The sequence below is a fragment of the Chiloscyllium punctatum genome, chromosome 26 (genome assembly GCF_047496795.1).
Source record: "Chiloscyllium punctatum isolate Juve2018m chromosome 26, sChiPun1.3, whole genome shotgun sequence".
NCBI classification, from domain to species: domain Eukaryota; kingdom Metazoa; phylum Chordata; class Chondrichthyes; order Orectolobiformes; family Hemiscylliidae; genus Chiloscyllium; species Chiloscyllium punctatum.
Genome location: NC_092764.1, coordinates 69,775,931 through 69,794,817, shown reverse-complemented (window position 1 = coordinate 69,794,817; position 18,887 = coordinate 69,775,931). Strand labels below are relative to the sequence as shown.

The 18,887-nt window shown below is 44.1% G+C and overlaps 2 protein-coding genes across 2 annotated transcripts in view; one reads left to right on the top strand and one right to left on the bottom strand.

Moving 5' to 3' along the window:
• pnp6 (purine nucleoside phosphorylase 6) overlaps positions 1-4,575 on the bottom strand; it is an 86,589-nt gene extending 82,014 nt beyond the window's left edge. The window contains exon 1 of the mRNA XM_072547585.1: positions 4,443-4,575. Coding sequence (XP_072403686.1) covers positions 4,443-4,462 — 20 coding nt within the window. The 5' untranslated portion in view covers positions 4,463-4,575. The remainder of the gene's footprint in view (positions 1-4,442) is intronic.
• Positions 4,576-4,695: 120 nt separating this feature from the next.
• Positions 4,696-18,887, top strand: part of cmtr2 (cap methyltransferase 2) — a 48,083-nt gene continuing 33,891 nt past the window's right edge. Inside the window, exon 1 of the mRNA XM_072547584.1 lies at positions 4,696-4,711. The gene's annotated coding sequence lies outside the window, so the exon portion shown is untranslated. The remainder of the gene's footprint in view (positions 4,712-18,887) is intronic.

Here is an 18,887-nt window from a genome sequence, read left to right as displayed (position 1 = left end):
CACCACAGACTCCGAAAATACAACCGGGAAATTACGCACCAAAAACCGTTATTCAAACAAGCAACAAATCAAGAATGGACAGACGCGATAGAACGAGCCATAAACACCAAACACAGACACAGAAAAAGCGGTACTAGTCAAAGGATTAAATTTCAATTACCAAGACGCTGACAAGAAGGATTTCCTCGCGGCATCAGAAACCACATTGAAGGACAACAATCTCACAGAAGAAACACAACAAACGACCAGACAGACAGTTACACCTACTCTGAGCCGAAAGAGGGAAGGAAACAAACTGAACACACAAGAAAAGAAAGCCCTAGAAAACCTCAAAAAAGACAAAAATGTCGTTACATTACCTGCAGACAAAGGTCGGCTCACTGTCATCCTGAACAGAAGGGATTACATCTCGAAAGCCAATGCACTACTCGCAGACACCAACACCTACCAACAGGTGGCGCGAGACCCGACCCCACAACTAGGAAACAAAATTACATATCTCCGAAGAAAATTACACAATTCCGGACAATTAAACAAGACAGAATTCCAGAAAATGAAACCCGACGGGACCAACACCCCACGACTCTACGGACTACCAAAAATCGAGAAATCAGAAGCCCCCTCAGACCTTTGGTCGCGCTACCCGGAACACCAACTTACAGACTGGTCAAAGAACTACACGCAAGACTGAAATACCTAGTACCATCCATTCCACCCAGGAATTCCTAAAAATCATCAAAAACACCAAACTAGAGGAAGATGAAGCAATGATCTCATTCGACGTAACAGCACTATTCACCTCCATCAACATCGACCTGTCAAAGGAAACACTTACCACACTTTTAGAAGAGACCATCACACACACCAACCACCATCAATCACATTACCAACGAAAACATCATGAAGCTAGTGGACCTGTGCCTCACCACCCACTTCACCTTCAACAACATAGTCTACAAACAAACCAATGGCACACCCATGGGATCTCCGCTATCAGGATTCGTAGCAGAAGCTGTAATGCAAAGACTAGAACAAACAGCCCTACCAACCACCAAACCAAATATCTGGGTCCGCTATGTAGATTACACCTTTGTCATCACAAAATGAAACAAGATAGAAGAGACATTTAACATCATCAACAACACCCTCACAGGCATAAAGTTCACCAAGGAGGAAGAAACCGACAACAAACTCGCATTCCTGGACGTCACAATCGAAAGAAAGGACAACGGAGAACTACAAACCTGCGTATACAGAAAACCGACAAACACTGACCAAATACTTAACTACACCAGCAACCATCCCAACACACACAAACGAAGCTGTATCAGAACACTATTCCAATGAGCCACCACACACTGCAGCACAGATGAACTACGGAAAACAGAGGAGAACCACCTATACAACGTATTCAAGAAGAACGGAATCTCAAAAAATACAGTGCGCAGATTCCTCAAGAACAAACCATGACAAGCAGACCAAATAAAGCCAGAAACCCAAACCACCTTACCATACATCAAAGAAGTTTCAGAAGTGACAGCCAGACTACTGAGACCCCTCAGAATCCTAGTAGCACACAAACCCACCAACACTCTCAAACAAAACCTAACAAACTTAAAAGACCCAGAACAACCCGTGGACAAAACCAACGTCATCTACAAAATTCCATGCAAGGACTGCCACAAACACTACGTAGGACAAACAGGAAGAAAGTTAGCCACCAGGATACACGAACAGCAGCTAGCCACAAAAAGACACGACCCTCTCTCCCTCGTAGCCCTACAAACAGATGAAAAAAACCACTATTTCGACTGGGACATCTATCCTGGGACAGGCTAAGCAAAGGCATGCCAGAGAATTCCTAGAGGCCTGCCACTCCAACCACAACGCCATAAACAAACACATAGATCTAGATGCCATCTATCAACCCCTCAGAAAACGAACAGGAAATGACATCACCACAAAACCCCAGGAACCCCATCCAGGAGAAAGATATAAATAGAAAGCAGGAGAAAACAGCTTCGCTTCACTTGGAGGTCGCCACTGATGTTACCTCGCCAGGTAATGAAACGTTTGGATATCAAACCCACAGCTCAGTGAGCAAACCTACACCCTAAATGATTCATACTTTACTACAAACCTGGCGGTACCGGATCTCCAGAAAGCAGTTGAGAAACAAGCTAAAGCATGCATGATTCATAAAAAGGCAAATGTTGGAAAAGGGATGCCCTGTGGTTCTGGAACCACCCCCTTGCCTGAGCCTTTTACTTGTCGAAAACTTGATTTTGTAGAATTACTTAGAGTGCATTGTTATCAATCTTGCTCAGTAATCGTAGATGTATTTAGTAGATGGATCAAAACAATTCCAACAACTGATAATACTGCTACAACAGCGGGGAACAAGTGGGGAAGTACCTGCATAAGTTCATCAAAACTCTTCAAAGTTTACATTCACAGGGACACATAGCCTATTGTTTTAGAGAGACTACCCTACTGTAGAACCCGGAGATATTGTCCAGATTAAGAACTGGGACCAGGGAAAATCGGAGCCAAGGTGGAAAGGACCCATTTCAGGTGTTGCTGACCACCCCCACAGCTGTGAAAGTGAAAGAACAACTCTGCTGGATTCATAGAGCTGCTCGTAAACAAGTCAGTGAAGGAACAGACAGGGACGAAGAAAAACAATGCATTGGATACTGGTTATGATTTTGGAGATGCCGGTGTTGGACTGGGGTGTACAAAGTTAAAAATCACACAACACCAGGTTATAGTCTAACAGGTTTAATTGGAAGCACTAGCTTTCGGAGTGCTGCTCCTTCATCAGGTGGTTGAGTCTATCACCCGATGAAGCGGGTGACAGATTGTGACAGATCGTCCAATATCACTGGTCTCTCCAGGCACATTACCCAGGAGGTTCAGAAACTCCGAGGTATAGATTTTGGTGAATTTGGTAGTATTACAGGATGGTGGCCATTTAAGGATCTCTTTGGGAATATTGGAGGCATGTTTTTACATTTTGGTATGACTGTATTCACCTACATTTTCGAATTCAAATGCCTGTTGTCACTAATATCTAGTTGTTATCGTCATAAACTTTAGAGATGGCCTGATTGATCATAAAAATGATCAAAAGGAGGGAATGATAAAGTATAGATGAATCAACAATTAAAAGCACCCATTTTAAACCTCCATCTTGCAATAATAATTTGTCTTATAAGTTTAAAATGGCTACTGCAGTCACAGTGGCCATGAGAATGAATGAGGAATGTAAGGCCCTTGGCATAACCTTGCAGCTGTTCGTTCTCATAGAACTTACAATGAATAAAATATTGATAACTGTTTAGCTTTATCTGCTATGTCATAAGAGAAAGGCATCAGATATAGAAACATTTTAAATCTTTTGCTATGTTTGATCTATGAGAATATGACTAAACTGTATTAATCAATTAACTGCTAATTGTGAGAATTTAATTCGAGAAAGAAACATTATATGTTGTGGAAAGGGAACATGCAAGATTGTAATGCAAATAAGGGCTATAAAGTATATTGCCTTCTTGCTAAAAAGCAGGGATTTCTCATTAGTCCATCCAGAGACATCTCCACTGATACTCTGGGCTATAGACTATTTGATCTCTTACCAGCGTAATTACAATAAAGTATGTTTTTGTAACTTATATGTGGTCCAAGAAGTTTTGAGATTCAACAGACCCACTGAAGAGTAACCCACCCAGACCCAATTCCCCAACCACTGTGCATTAATCCCTGACTAATGCACCTAACCTACACATCCCTGACTCATGCGAGGGAAGGATATATGACGAAACCTGGTCTGATCGACATACCATTCCTCTGAAATGGCCCAGCAACCCACTGAGTTCAAGGATGAGCAACAAATGCGCGCAACACCCAGATCTCACAAAAGAATGAAAAAAAAAGGTGGAGCTGATCTCTGGGCTGGCTTCCCAGCTTCGTGAATCAGCGATTGCATCCTCATGTCTCCGCACTTTCACAGGCAGCTTTGGACACAGGACAGAGTCCTCCCGAGTCACCACTGCCTGTGACTGCAATCAGGGAGAGTGAGATTGTTCATAATCAAAGGCCCCGGGAATCACTGCAGGATTTGTGCAAGAGAATTGGTTTGTAAAGGTGACTGCCTCGCGAGCCCTTTTAAAAACAACCCGATTAACATCCGGATTTGGATCCGGATCAATCGCAATGCAATTGGAAAACCTTGCGAGGACAAACACACACACAGACACAGACAGACAGGGACACAGCTCCCTCTGGTCTCAGAGACACACTGGGAGGAGCATCACTCGCCGTTTCTATGGGGATCGCGCAGTGAAATTGACACAGATGTTAGTTACTACCTGAGCAGTGGCTGGGAGCGAGGGATTGGAGGCAGGGAAGGGGTGTGTGTGTGAGAGAGAGACCCTCCTTACCTGCAGCCTCCCTCAGCCATGGGTCCAATGCGGCTCCGGCAGGATGCACACACACACACACATACAAACACTCAACAAACACCTTCAGGTTGATTTGGCTGTTCCGCCCTCCACCCCTCCCACCTTCCTGGGATTAAGTCACCGAGGCTGACGTCTGGCGAGGGGGGAAGGGTGAGGCACACAATGGCAGGATCTCATTCGTGTTTCCCTGCGGGATATGTGATTGGAGTCGGGCACAACAGCAGCAGCCCGGCATTCCCCGGGGAACGGTAACCCCATCTCTCACTGTTTTGCTAACTGCAGTAAAATCAGAAATCATTCTCCTTTAGTTTAATACCATTGAGCTGCAAATTGCGAACTGCTTGCACATTTACATTTTTTTTGAGTGTAAGAGTCATAGAGATGTGAAGTATAGCACGTAAACAGACCCTTCAATGCAAATTGTCCATGCAGGCCAGCTATCCTGACCTAATCCATTCCCATTTGCCAGCACTTGGTCCATATCCCTCTAAACCCTTCCCACTCATATACCCTTTTTAATGCTGTAATTGTACGAAGATCCGCCACTTCCTCTGGCAGCTCATTCCTCACAAGTACCAGGGTAAGATTCGTTATTTTTGCAGGAAATGCCATAAACCCTGACTTGAAATAGGAAGTGGAAAATTCCACTCAGTGACTGTGACCAGCAGCTTCCACAACATTAAAACAGGAAATACTGCAAATAAGTACAAAACAGAGAGAGAGAGAGAGAAAACAAATCTCTGGCACAGAGCAGGAGGCAGCAAGAATAGGCAATAAAATCCTCCGGTCGCTTGAGGTGGTCACCCAGCTAGCAATGCACTGGCAGAAGCACAGTGAGCAAGGCTATGGGGTCAGGGGTCAGGGAAAGCAATGAGGGCATCTTTCTCAGTGGGCCAAATAGCCTACTCCTGATCTTATCTCTCACAACCTGTGCTGAGTGAGTGTCACCCATCGGCTTCCTGTCTCTCAGTCCTCTCCTCTACCCTCCAGTTGGACACTGCTGTGGGAGATGTTGCCGTTCATCATCACAAGCCCAACCTGCTAGAGTAATGCTCCAATTGTCAGCTGCTGCCTTCCTTGCGTTGACAGTTTGCACTATTTTCATATACTTCATCACTCTTATTGTAAAGGTCAACATTCCATTTGCCTTCCTAATTACCTGCTGTGCCTGCGTGCTAACATTGTGTTTCAAGCACAATGACACCCAGATCCCTCTGCACCACAGCATTCTGCACTCTCTCTCCGTTTCAGTGATCTGATTCTCTAGTCTTCCTGCCAAAGTGGACAAACTCGCATTTTCCCACTTCTTCTGCCAAATCTATGACCGCACCTTTATCCTCCTTGTATCTCTTCCTTGAATCTGTGTTTCCCCTTCCCAGCTTGTTCTGCTATCCCATCTTTGTATCAGCAATGACCTTGGCCACCATACAGTCAGTCCCTCCATTCAAGTCATCAATATATATCACAAAGAATCTGAGCATGGATCACTTTAGTACTTCACCAGTTTGTTTTACAACCAGAAATAAAAATCCATTCATATCAACTGGCCAGCAGTTAGCCAATCCTCCATCCCTGCTTTTATATCAGACACTTACAACATTCCTCTCTCCACCTTCTCCAAACATTGTGAGTTCTTGTGTTATAAACTTCTCTACCTTCAAATACCTTTTGGAAATCCAAATACATTAATCATTCCCTTTCATCTATCTTTCACATTACATGCTCATAGAATTCTAATAATCTTGTCAAAGACATCTTCACTTTCATCAAACCATGTTGACTGTCTGGTTGTGTTACAATATTCTAAATATTGAGTACTACTTTCTTAAGAATGGACTCCAGCACAATCCCAATGATGATTTTAAGCAAGTTGTTTGGTTTCTGCTTTCTGTCTCCCTCCTATCTTTAGTACAGCGTGTTTTTTGTGCTTTTTCAATCTGTCAGGTCGAGGGAATTTGGGAGACTGCATCTATTATCTTTACAGTAATGTCGTCTCCAAGGTGAGCGCAACTCCCAGATTTCAGTCCCTTTAAGTTTTCTGCTATATTTTCTGTAGTGCTTCTGATTCCTTTAAGTTTGTTTTTTCTTTTAACCCTGTTTTTCTATTATTCATGGGACATATTTTCTGTCTTCTCTTATGAAGATAGACTTGAAGTACTTTTTCAAAGTCCCTGCTATTTCCTTGTTTCCCATTATTAGTTGGCCAGTCTCACTGCCAAAGAGACCAACACTTACTTTAATTATTTTCTTCCTTTATAATGCTTCTTGTAAGTGCTTTAAAAATATTTCTAGTTAGTTTTACTTTCCAACCAAATTTCTTCCTCTTTATTGCATTTTTCATTATCCTTTATTGGTTTCCAAAATGTTTTCAATTTCTGGGGCTACCAAGGACCTTTGCAGAGATTTCACTCAGTTTGAAACCAACATTTTCTTAACTTGCTTAGTGAACCACATATAATTCATCCATGACTTTATCTTTGTTGAAAGTCATGAGATATGTCTTTGAATGCCTGCTACTATTTCTCTACCATCTGCCCTTTTAACCTATTTATTCAATCTGCTTTAGCTCATTCTGTCTTCATATCTTTGTAATCGCCTTTATTTCAGTTTAGGGTTCTAGTTTCGGTCTCACATTTCACATCCCCAAATTCAATGAAAAATGCCATCATATCATGTTCATTCTTACTGAGAAAATCTTTTATCATGAGGTCAATAATTAATCCTGTCTCTGCTTTCAAAATTACTAAGGGTGAGGAGGTGTTGGCCTAGTAGTATTCTCGTTGGACTGTTAATCCAGAGGACCTGGTGATGTGCTGGGGACCTGGGTTCAAATCCTGTTATGGGACGGCACGGTGGCTCAGTGGTTAGCACTGCTGCCTCACAGCACCAGAGTCCCAGGTTCAATTCCAGCCTCAGCTGATTGTCTGTGTGGAGTTTGCACATTCTCCCCGTATCTGTGTGGGTTTGCTCCGGTTTCCTCCCACAATCCAAAGGTGTGCAGGTCAGGTAGGTTGGCCATGCTAAATTGTCCATTGTGTTAGGTGTATCATTCAGAGGTGAACGATGTGTTGCTGGGAAAGCACAGCAGGTCAGGCAGCATCCGAGGAGCAGGCGAATCGACGTTTTGGGCAGAAGCCCTTCTTCAGAGGGAAATGGGTCTGGGTGGGTTACTCTTTGGAGGGTTGGTGTGGACTTGTTGGGCGGAAGGGCCTGTTTCCACACTGTAGGGAATCTAATCTAATCAAAGTCTAAAATAACTTGCTCACTGCTTGAAACGAGAACGTATCATCTGAAAAGCAGTCCTAAATACAGTTAATCTCCAGGTTACCATTGCCAATTTGATTTGATCAATGTAAATGAAAAGTAAAATTGTCCACAATGAGTACATTCTCTTTCTTACAAGTTCCCGCTATTTCTTGACGTATATTCTAACCTACCATGTGGCATGGTGGATCAGTGGTTAGCACTGCTACCTCACAGCACCAGACACCTTGGTTCAATTCCTGCCTTGGGTGACTGTCTGTGTGGAGTTTGCACATTCTCCCTGTGTCTGCGTAGGTTTCCTCCCACAATCTAAAGATGTGCAGGTTAGGTGAATTGGCCATGCTAAATTGCCCATTGTTGGGGTAAATGTAGGGGAATGGGTCCTGGTGGGTTACTCTTTGGAGGGTCAGTTTGGGCTGAGGGGCCTGTTTCTATACTGTAGGGAATCTAATCATATAGCTGCTTCCAACAATGACACATTATCTCCATTTAAACTGAGGCTATGTCTTAATTTTTTAAACCAACATCTTTTCTGATGATGGTATTGATCTCACACTTTGTTAACATAGCTAACTTACATCCTGCTCAATTCTTCCTGCCCTCCTTAGATGTCAAATCACTTTGAAATATCTTTGGGCACTTTGTAACCAGACCTATGTAATAGCAATCATATAATACTCATCTACCTTGCCAGGAATACTGTCTGCTTTCAGATAAAGAGCCTGTCTTTCTTTTATTGTTTTTCTAACTCTGACTGTATTGCCTGATGCTCTGTTATGTTTCTTGCCTGCTATCCATTCCTGACAAGGCATCTCATTGGCAATTTGACATCCTGCATATCACATTCGTTTGACATCAGATGCCTGCTCACAGGGACAGAGGACAAAGGATTTTATGCCATCACTTAATGCCCTCAGGTGCAGGGCATCATCAATGGCAACCATGTGGTCGTCGATGTGCCCGGTGGTGGACTAGTAAGATTTATCAGCAGGAAGAACCTCCACTCATTCTGTTCAACCATCCTGGTAAGCATTCCCCCCCCCCCCCCCTCCCCCCCCCCCGGTGTGCTGGCATTCCTGGCAGCTGGCGTGACTTGGTCATTCTCCAGTAGTTCAGGCAGTTGCAGATCTTCATTTCAAGCCCCCAAGGAATGTGCCTTGAGGAAACAGTTATTCATCCGGTATAGGAGCTCCAGACAGATCCAACACATACAATGCCCCCTCCTCAGTACAACAATAGATGGGCTCAGCAACAAGCTTTCGAAGATGTGGTTCTGGTGCCTAGACCAATCAGGTGGTGATCTCCAATGCTTTTTTTGCAAGGGTCTCAGTTGTCATGGTGCTTTTTGTATAAGCTAACGGTTCTGAAAAGTTAATATTGATAGAGGTTTATAAGATGATGAGCAGCATGGTTAGGGTGATTAGCCAAGATCTTTTCCCAGGGTGGGGGAGTCCAAAACTAGGTTTAGGGTGAAAGGGGAGAGGTATAAAAGGGACCGAAGGGATAATTATTTCATGCAGAGAGTGGTGCATGTCTGGCATTAGCTGCTAAAGGAAGTGGTGGAGGCTGGTACAATTACAACATTTAAAAGGCATCTGGATGGGTATAAGAATAGGACGGGTTTAGAGGGATATGGGCCAAATGGTGGCAAATGGGACTAGATTACTTTAGGATATCTGGTTGGCATGGACGAGGTGAACATAGAACATAGAACAGTATAGCACAGTATAGGCCATTCGGCCCTTGACGTTGTGCCAACCATTTATCCGACTCTAAGATCAAACCAACCTACATACCTTACATTTGACCATCATCTATGTGCCTGTCCAAATGTCAGTTAAATATCCTTAATGTATCTGACTCGACTACTATTGCTACTACCCACTCACTATTCTCTGTGTAAAGAACCTCAGTCTGACATCTCCCCTTAATGATCTATAAGTCATTCAGTTCCACGACTGGTCAATTAACATACCTGTAAACGACCCTTTGTCTAACATGCAGCCAATCGTTTATTTTATGTTACAGTGCTGGGTTGGCAGACTCTGATTCACCCAGAAGTATGAAAACTTCTTGGCAATCAAAAGAATCCAACAACCTCACAGAGTTTGCATAAGGTTTATCTCCATTAATCATCATCAGACATGGAGCGTGTTCACATAGTAACAACCAATCAATAATTATAATTACCTCATGGTAGTGACTGGAACCAACGGTATTGATTAAGTTGTAATGCCTTATGTCACCTTTTCACAGCTTGCAAAATGTGGTTAGTTATTTATATAGATTTGGAGACTACTTGTAGATGGGCACGTAGCGTGCAGGGAACCATTTTGTCTCTAACTGCAATTTAGAATTAATGGTCATTTCTGTTTTTTTATTGAAATTACATCAGTCTGCAGATTCTTGTTTCTGCCTGGTTCAGAGCAATTTAATTTTAGCAATGCAGAAGCCATTTTGTGCATTTTTGCAGAAGCTTTTTGTGCATTTTGAAGAAACCATTTTGTGCAGCTCCTTTCTCCATTTTGTCCTACTCCCCCAGAGGCCCGTATCCTCACCCTAAACCTTCCTCCAACCACCTTAAAATTATGCCCCCTTACGACAGCCATTTCCACCCTGGGAAAAGGTCTTTGGCTATCCACTCTATCTATGCCTGTCATCACCTTGTACACCTCTATCAAGATACCTCTCATCCTTCTTGAGTCCAACGAGAAAAGCCCTAGCTCCCTCAATCTTTCTTCATTAGACACACCCTCCAGTCCAGGCAGCATCCTGATAAATCTCCTCTGCATCCCCTCTAAAACTTCCACATCCTTCCTATAATGAGGTGACCAGAACTGAACATGATTTGGAGATGCTGGTGTTGGACTGGGGTGTATAAAGTTAAAAATCCCACAACACCAGGTTATAGTTCAATAAGTTTATTTGGAAGCACTAGCTTTTAGAGCACTAGCTTTTATGAGGAAAGGCTGAGGCACTTGGGGCTGTTCTCATTGGAGAAAAGAAGGTTTAGGGGAGATTTGATAGAGGTGTACAAGTTGATTCGGGGTTTAGACAGGGTTGACAGTGAGAACCTTTTTCCGTGTGTGGAGTCAGCTGTTACTAGGGGACACAGCTTTAAATTAAGGGGAGGTTGGTATAGGACAGATGTTAGGGGTAGATTCTTTACTCAGCGGGTTGTGAGTTCATGGAATGCCCTGCCAGTAGCAGTGGTGGACTCTCCCTCTGTATGGTCATTCAAGCGGGCATTGGATAGGCATATGGAGGTTATTGGGCTAGTGTCGGTTAGGTAGGCTTCGGTCGGCGCAACATCGAGGGCCGAAGGGCCTGTACTGCGCTGTATTTTTCTATGTTCTATGTTCTATGTACTTCATCAGGTGGTTGTGGAGTATAAGATCGTAAGACACAGAATTTATAGCAAAAGTGTACAGTGTAATGCATCCGAAATTATATATTGACAAAGATCTGGATTGTTTGTTAAGTCTCTCATCTTTTAGGATGATCATGTTGGTTTCAGTTCTTTCATATGTAATTCCCAGAACTTTTTTTTAAAGTTACATTCTCAAGTAAAGTTTAACAATAGGTGCCGAGTCAACTCAGATAATGCATTGAAGGTGTAAGGTTAAAGTCTGTCTGTCTGTGTCCCAGTGTTCAGACTGATTCTATTTTTAATTCCAAGTGTGGTCTAACCAGGGCTCTACAGAGCTTCAGCAGAACCTCACAACTCTCAAATACAATGCCCTGTTAATGAAAGCCAGCACATCATATGCCTTCTTAACAACCCTATCAACTTGGGTGGCAATTTTGAGGGATCTATGGACATGGACCCCAAGATCCCTCTGTTCCTCCACATTGCCAAGAATCCTGCCTTTAACCCTGTGTTCTGCATTCAAATTCAACCTTCCAAAATGAATCTGTTCCACTTTTCCAGGTTGAACTCCATCTGCCACTTCTCAGCCCAGTTCTGTTTCCTGTCAATGTCTCATTGCAACCAACAATAGCCCTCCACACTATCCACAACTCCACCAACCTTTGTGTCATTGGCAAACTTACTAACCAATCCTTCCACTTCCTCATCCGAGTCATTTATAAAAATCACAAAGACCAGAGCTCCCAGAATCAATCTCTATGGAACACCATTGGCTACTAAGCTCCAAGCTGAATACTTGCCATCTACTACCATGCTCTGTCTTCCATGGGCCAGCCAATTCTGTATCCAGGCAGCCAGATTTCCCTGTATCCCATGCCTCCTTACTTTCTGAATGAGCCTACCATGGAGAACCTTATCAAATGCATTGCTAAAAGCCACACCCTTGCCACACCCACTGCTGTACCTTCATCAATGTGTTTTGTCACATCCTCAAAGAATGCAATAAGGTTTGTGATGCGTGACCTGCCTCCTCACAAAGCTATGCTGACGATCTCTAATCAAACTATGGTTTTCCAAATAATCTTAAATCCTGTCTGTCAGAATCCTCTCCAATACTTTGCCCACCACAGACGTTAGACTGACTGGTCTGTAATTCCTATTCCCTTTCATGAACAAGGGAATACCATTTGCCACCCTCCAATCATCTGGTACTACTCCAGTGGACAGTGAGGATGCAAAGATCATCGTGTAAGGCACAGCAATCTCTTCCCTCACTTCCTCTAGTAACTTAAGGTATATCCTGTCTGGCTCAGGGGATTTACTTATCCTTATACTTCTCAAAATTTTCAGCTCAACCTCCTTCTTAACACCAATCTGCTCGAGCATATCAGTCTGTTTTGCACTATCCTCAGAAACGTCAAGGTCCCTCTCAGTAGTGAATACTCAAGCAAAGTATTCATTAAGGACCTCCCCTACTTTCTCCAACTCCAGGTGCATGTTCCCTCCACTATCCCTGACTGGCCCTACATTCACTCTGGCCATCCTCCTGTTTCTCACGTAATGCCTTAGGGTTTCCCCTAAACCCTTCTCATGCCCCCTTCTAGCTCTCCTAAGTCCATTCTTCAGTTCCTTCCTGCCTACCTTGTAACACTCATTTCACCTCTGGAAACTGGGTACAAATGCTGATGAGATTCTAATTAAACCATAATCATATTTGAAATAAAGAGCTTTATTCTGTGAGTAACCCCACACTGTACCTATCCTGGGAGTGTTTAATGAGGACAATTCAGAGGAAACTTTACTTTCAATTTAAAAGAATAGAGGGAGCTTTATTTTTAGCTTAACAGAGTAGAGAGCATTCCTCCATATATAACTGCTACAGGAATGTTTGATGGAGGCAGTTTAGATGCCATTTTACTTTAAGTTTCTATGAAGAGAGGAAGCTTTACTATATTTCTAACCCTGTGCTGTAAGTGTCTAGGGAGTTTGATGGGCACGGTACAGAGGGAGCTTTCCCATAGAGTCATAGAATCCCAATGGTGTGGAAACAGGCCATTTGGCCCAACAAGTCCACACCGACCCTCTGAAGAGCATCCCACCCAGACCCAAGAAGGCTTTACTTTCAGTTTAAAAGAGTAGAGGAAGCTTCAGTCTGTGTCTAATCCTGTGCTGGACCTGTCCTGGGAGTGTTTATTGGGGATAGTGTAGGGGAAGTTTTACTTTCAGTTGAAAAGAATAGAGGGAGCTTTATTCTGTATCGAACCCAGTGCTGCATGTGTCCTGGGAGTGTTTGATGGAGACAGTGCTGAGGGAGCTTTACCCTGTGTCGAACCCTATGAAGTAACCTTCCCTCATAAGGGATTACAAAGGGTACAGTTTAAAAAAAACAGCAATCCTTTCATCAATTACAGAGTTTCCCCTGAAAGACCTAAGATCCCAATCTCTGCCCAATGATTCGCTCTAGGTCTATAGTATGCATTCATGGCTTTTGTTAAAGATTCTATGACCTCTGTTGTGGGGTGGAGGAAGGCCACGAGGAGATTAAATGAAGAAAATAGCTGCATGCCACTGAGCTGCACTCTGCATTGTCTCAGTTTGTCTGGGAGACTTGAAGATAATAGTTAGAGCAGGGCATTAAAGGTTCTAACAGGACCTTGACCAAGAGGAATTTCTTGATGAGGCCGCATCCGTATTGCATGATCAGAGCGTGAAAGCTTTTGTTGGATGGAGTGTCACTTCCTATCATGTGACAGGGATTGCAAGGTCAGATGTGCCCTACGCTATTGGAATGCCCAATACTCTGTGGGCGGCACAGTGGCTCAGTGGTTAGCACTGCTGCCTCACAGCACCAGAAACCCGGGTTCAATTCCCACCTCAGGCAACTGTCTGTGTGGAGTTTGCACATTCTCCCCGTGTCTGCGTGGGTTTCCTCCGGGTGCTCCGGTTTCCTCCCACATTCCAGGTTAGGTGAATTGGCCATGCTAAATTGCTAAGTGTTAGGTGTAGGGGAATGGGGCTGGGCGCGTTGCTTTCCGGAGGGTCGGTGTGGTCTCCTCTTCTCTGAGAGGCGGGGTGTGAAAACCCTCTTTCCCTCTGTCAAGAGGTTCTGATGTCTGTCAGATACATTTGTGGACAGTGAACTCTGGGATGAAGCTGACATCACTATCTCTGGAAGGATCTGATTGTACAAAAGGAAAAGGTGATGGTAATCTTCGGTGACACTGGGATGGCTATCCTCACCCTGGTTGAGCACTACTCTGTCACCACCTCTTCAGCAAAGTGGGATCTCCTGAGACTTTGCCTGGCTCACACAGACTGGGGACATGTGAACCTTTTGAGAAGAGCCCTCCATTCCATCCTTCCTCACAGAGTTTCCCCTCTGTTTGCTGTTGCACCTATCCTGCATGGATGGCTGAATTCCAACCGCATTGCCCCTCTTGAATCCTTCGAATTCCTCCAGGAACGGGCCTCAATGCCTCCACTGACTTTGAGCAGTAGGGCTTACAGTTCTAGAGCAAGGAGCACCTGAGCTAAGGAAAGATAAACCTCCCATTGACAGAGTGCAGAGAATGTTCACCAGGTTGATTCCTGAGCTGGTAGATTTGTTGGAGGGAGAGAGGTTGCATTGACTGGGCCTGTATTCACTGGAATTGAGAAGAATGAGAGGGGATCTGATTGAAACGTTGACAATTGGGTGCAGGGACTGAGAAGAGGAGAAATTGTCTTCACTTAGAGAGAGGTGAGCCTGTGATAATCTCTAACCCATAAAGTTATGTGGAGGCAAAATCATTAAATATATTGAACAAAGAAATAGATTTCTAGAAGGTAAGGGCGTCAAGGAGCTATGTTGCAGTTGGACAAACATGAGTTAGATTTCAGTAGGAATGCTGTGAGCAGATCTGGGGACCACACCTGAAGATGAATGTATTGGCCTTGGAGGGAGTATAACATAGGTTTACAAGAATGCTGCCTGGGCTTCAGGAGTTAAAGTAAAAGGCGTTGTACAAACTCGGCCTGTTTTTTCAAGAATTCAGAAGGTTAATGGGTGATCTGATCGAAGTCTTCAAGACAGTAACAAGAAAAAAACAGTGTGGTTGGCAAATCTAGAACTAAGGGGCATAGCCTGAGAATTAGGGCCAGACCATTCCAGGCAGCACAGTGGCACAGTGGTTAACACTGCAGGGTTACATGGGTATGGTGAATCTGGGTGGGATGCTCTTTGCAGCATCAATGGAGAACTCAATGGGCTGAATGGCCTGTTTCCACACTGTAGGGATTCTATGATTAACTGCGATCGCTATAGTGATTGTAATGAGGTTAATGAGTTCCCTGATTGGGGCTGTTAATCTGGTCTGATGTGGGAGCCCTGGCTGACAGATATAAACAGGAATGTCAGGGGTTCGGTTCACTCTGAGAGCTGGCTCTGAGGGAGCGGAATTAATGTGAAGGCTTCTCCATTCGTAAATAAAGGATGACTTAGTGACAGGATTCCAGCCTCTGTGGAGTTATTTTAATTGCCTTCGTGTGAAAGAATTAGGTGGGGTGGAGTTTTTAAAGTACATCTGGAAGAGCTATTAGTGCTGGTATACAAATAGTCCTACTAGAGGTGGGACTATGCGAGATCTAGTCCAAGGGAATGAAGCCACTTGAGTGGTTGAAGTGTCAGTGATTGAGCATTTTCGGAATAGTGACCATAAGTTTGACAAATCATGATGGAAAGGGATAAGGATAGTGCAGAAGTTGTGTCTAAGTTGGGGGTAGGTCAATTTCAATTTCATTTGACAGGATTTGGCAAACATAGACTGGGAGCAGCTATTTATTTATGTCACATGTATTTTGTCACAAAATACAGTCAGAAGTGTTGTACAGTGTCGTCACTCTGCAATTTTGGTCTCCTTCCTATTGGAGAGACGTTGTGAAACTTGAAAGAGTTCAGAAAAGATTTACAGGGATGTTGCCAGGGTTGGAGGATTTGAGCTACAGGGAGAGGCTGAACAGGCTGGGGCTGTTTTCCCTGGAGCGTTGGAGGCTAAGGAGTGACCTTATAGAGGTTTACAAAATTGTGAGGGGTATGGATAGGATAAATAGGCAAAGTCTTTTCCCTGGGGTCGGGGAGTCCAGAACTAGAGGGCATAGGTTTAGGGTGAGAGGGGAAAGATATAAAAGAGACCTAAGGGGCAACATTTTCACGCAGAGGGTGGTACGTGTATGGAATGAGCTGCCAGAGTAAGTGGTGGAGGCTGGTACATTTGCAACATTTAAGAGGCATTTGGATGGGTATATGAATAGGAAGGGTTTAGAGGGATATGGGCTGGGTGCTGGCAGGTGGGACGAGATTGGGTTGGGATATCTGGTTGGCATGGACGGGTTGGACTGAAGGGTCCGTTTCAATGCTGTACATCTCTATGACTCTAATGGCATTTAAAACAGAAATATAAAACAAAACATTGAATATAAAGGCAGTAAAGCAAAGAAATAAAGGAATACTGTTCAGCTTTACTGTCCTTTTTGTTAAGTGCTCTGCTATGGGTCTGGTGACTAGCCACGTGTCACCGTTGCCACAATGCCGCTAAAACAAGAGGCACCATTCTTCAGCGCCATCTTTCCTCCATCGACGCCCTCGCCACAACAAATCCTCATTGAACCTCACCGATGCAGATGCCACCAGGTACCACAGCTCCTCGCAGTTAAATGAGGTTAGTGTAGTTTGTTGGCCAGCATAGACATGGTGGACCGACTATTCCTTTTTTTTTGCTTTACCTGCCTTTGTTTTCAATGTTTTGTTTTATTTTTCTGTGTTTTAAGATGGCATTGGAGAGTGTCAGTTTCTATGCTGTCTGATTCTATTTCTCACCCTCTGTGTCTCGAAGTGCTTCCTAAATCTCTCCTGAACTATAGGATCCCTACAGCGCAGGAAGAGGCCATTCAGCCCATCAGGTCTGCACCGACTTCCAAAGAACATCCCCTGCTGTCCCCATAACCAGACATGGGGTGTTAACCATGGCTAACCCACCTGGCCTGCACATTTCTGGATACCATGGGCAATTTAACATGGCCAATCCACCTAACCTTAACATATTTGGACTGTGGGATGAAACTAGTGCACCTACAGGAAACCACGCAGACATGGGGAGAATGTGCAAACTCCACAGATACAGTTGCCCGAGGGTGGAATTGAACCCAGATTCCTGGTGATGTGAGGCAGCATTGCTAAATTGAGCCACTGTACCGCCCACATGTCAGCAAAGTTGAAACCCCACTCCTATAACATCATTCCTGTTACAACTCTCGATGGTTTGCCTGCATATCAGCTCCTCTATCTCTGTCTGATTGTTGGTAGTATAATTCCAGCCAAGGGATCATCCCTGTTTTATTTCTCTCTGGATAGACTCATTTGAAGAGCATTCCAAGACATCCTCCCCAGACACTGCAGCGATGGTCTCTTTTATCAATAATGCCCCCACTCTCTTGCATCCCCCGCTCTGTCACACTTGAAACCTGGAATGTTGAGCTGTTAGTCCTCTCCATCCTTCAACCAGGTCTCAATGATTCCAACAATGTCACATTCCCACGTGCTGATCAATGCTTTAACAGTCAGGTTCCTTGTATTAAAGTAGACACAGTTTAGATTTCCTGACCTGCAATGTGCTTTATCATGCCCATGTTTTCTCTGCCTACTGGATTGTTCTTGTATTCCTGCCCAAATCTAACTGAGCCTTGCTTCTGACTTTACATCCACTCTGCGCCCCCATCTTGCTAAATCAAGTTAAAACTTGCCTAACAGCAGGATCAAAGCATTCCAGTTCAGCTTGTGCAAATCCCATCCATCCCAGGAGCCATCCTAATGATTCAAAAATCCAAAGCCTGCTCCCCCAGGTATATGTTTTATTGATGTGAAATTTTAAAATATAAGAACAGAGATGCTAAATTAGCTTGGAGCAGCGTTTCTAAGAGCAGTAAGATGGTGCTATTTTCTGTAGCTTGTTAAGGTGATTGTTAAGGAAGAGTAATGTGCTCTTCCTGTCGGATGTGGGAAACGAGGAGGAATTTCTGTGTTCCTGATGATTATGTCGGCAGTAAGTGTGTTTGGTTGCGAATCCTATCAGATGGCATGGATCAGTTGGAGCAGCAGTTAGAGGCAATGAGGAATTTATAGGAGCTAGGGGTGTGATGGATGGCAGTTATAGGATGGGGGAAAAATTGCAGATATTGTCAGGTAGATGGGTTATCTCCAGAAGAGGTAGGAGAGGGAGGCAAGTAAGTTCAGGAGTCTCCTGTGGCTGCTTTGAACAATGTAGGGGGTGATGGACTCTTGGGGGGATGTAGCATAAACAGCCAAGTTTCTTATACCGATAACAGCTCTAACGTAACGACGGGTGCGTCAGGTTCCAAGTCGTCGATTGTGATAGGGGACTCTCTAGTCAGAGGCACAGCCAGATGTATCTGTGGCTGGCAGTGAGAAATCAGAATGGTGTGTTGCCTCCCTGATGCCAGGATCAAGGATATCTCGGAGAGAGCGCAGAATGTTCTCAAAGGGGAGAGGGACCAGCAGGAGGTTGTTCTCCACTTTGGAACTAACAGAAGGAAAAAGGATGAGATTCTGAATGGGGAATATAGGAAGTTAGGCAGAAATTCAAAAAGGAGGCCCTTGAGTGTAGTTATATCTGGATTACTCTGGGTGCTCCGAAGGAGGGTAGGGAAGGAGGATAGAGCAGATGAATGTGTGGCTGAGGAGCTGTTGCAGGGGAGAAAGGTTCACAATTCTGGATCATTGGACTCTCTTCTGGTGT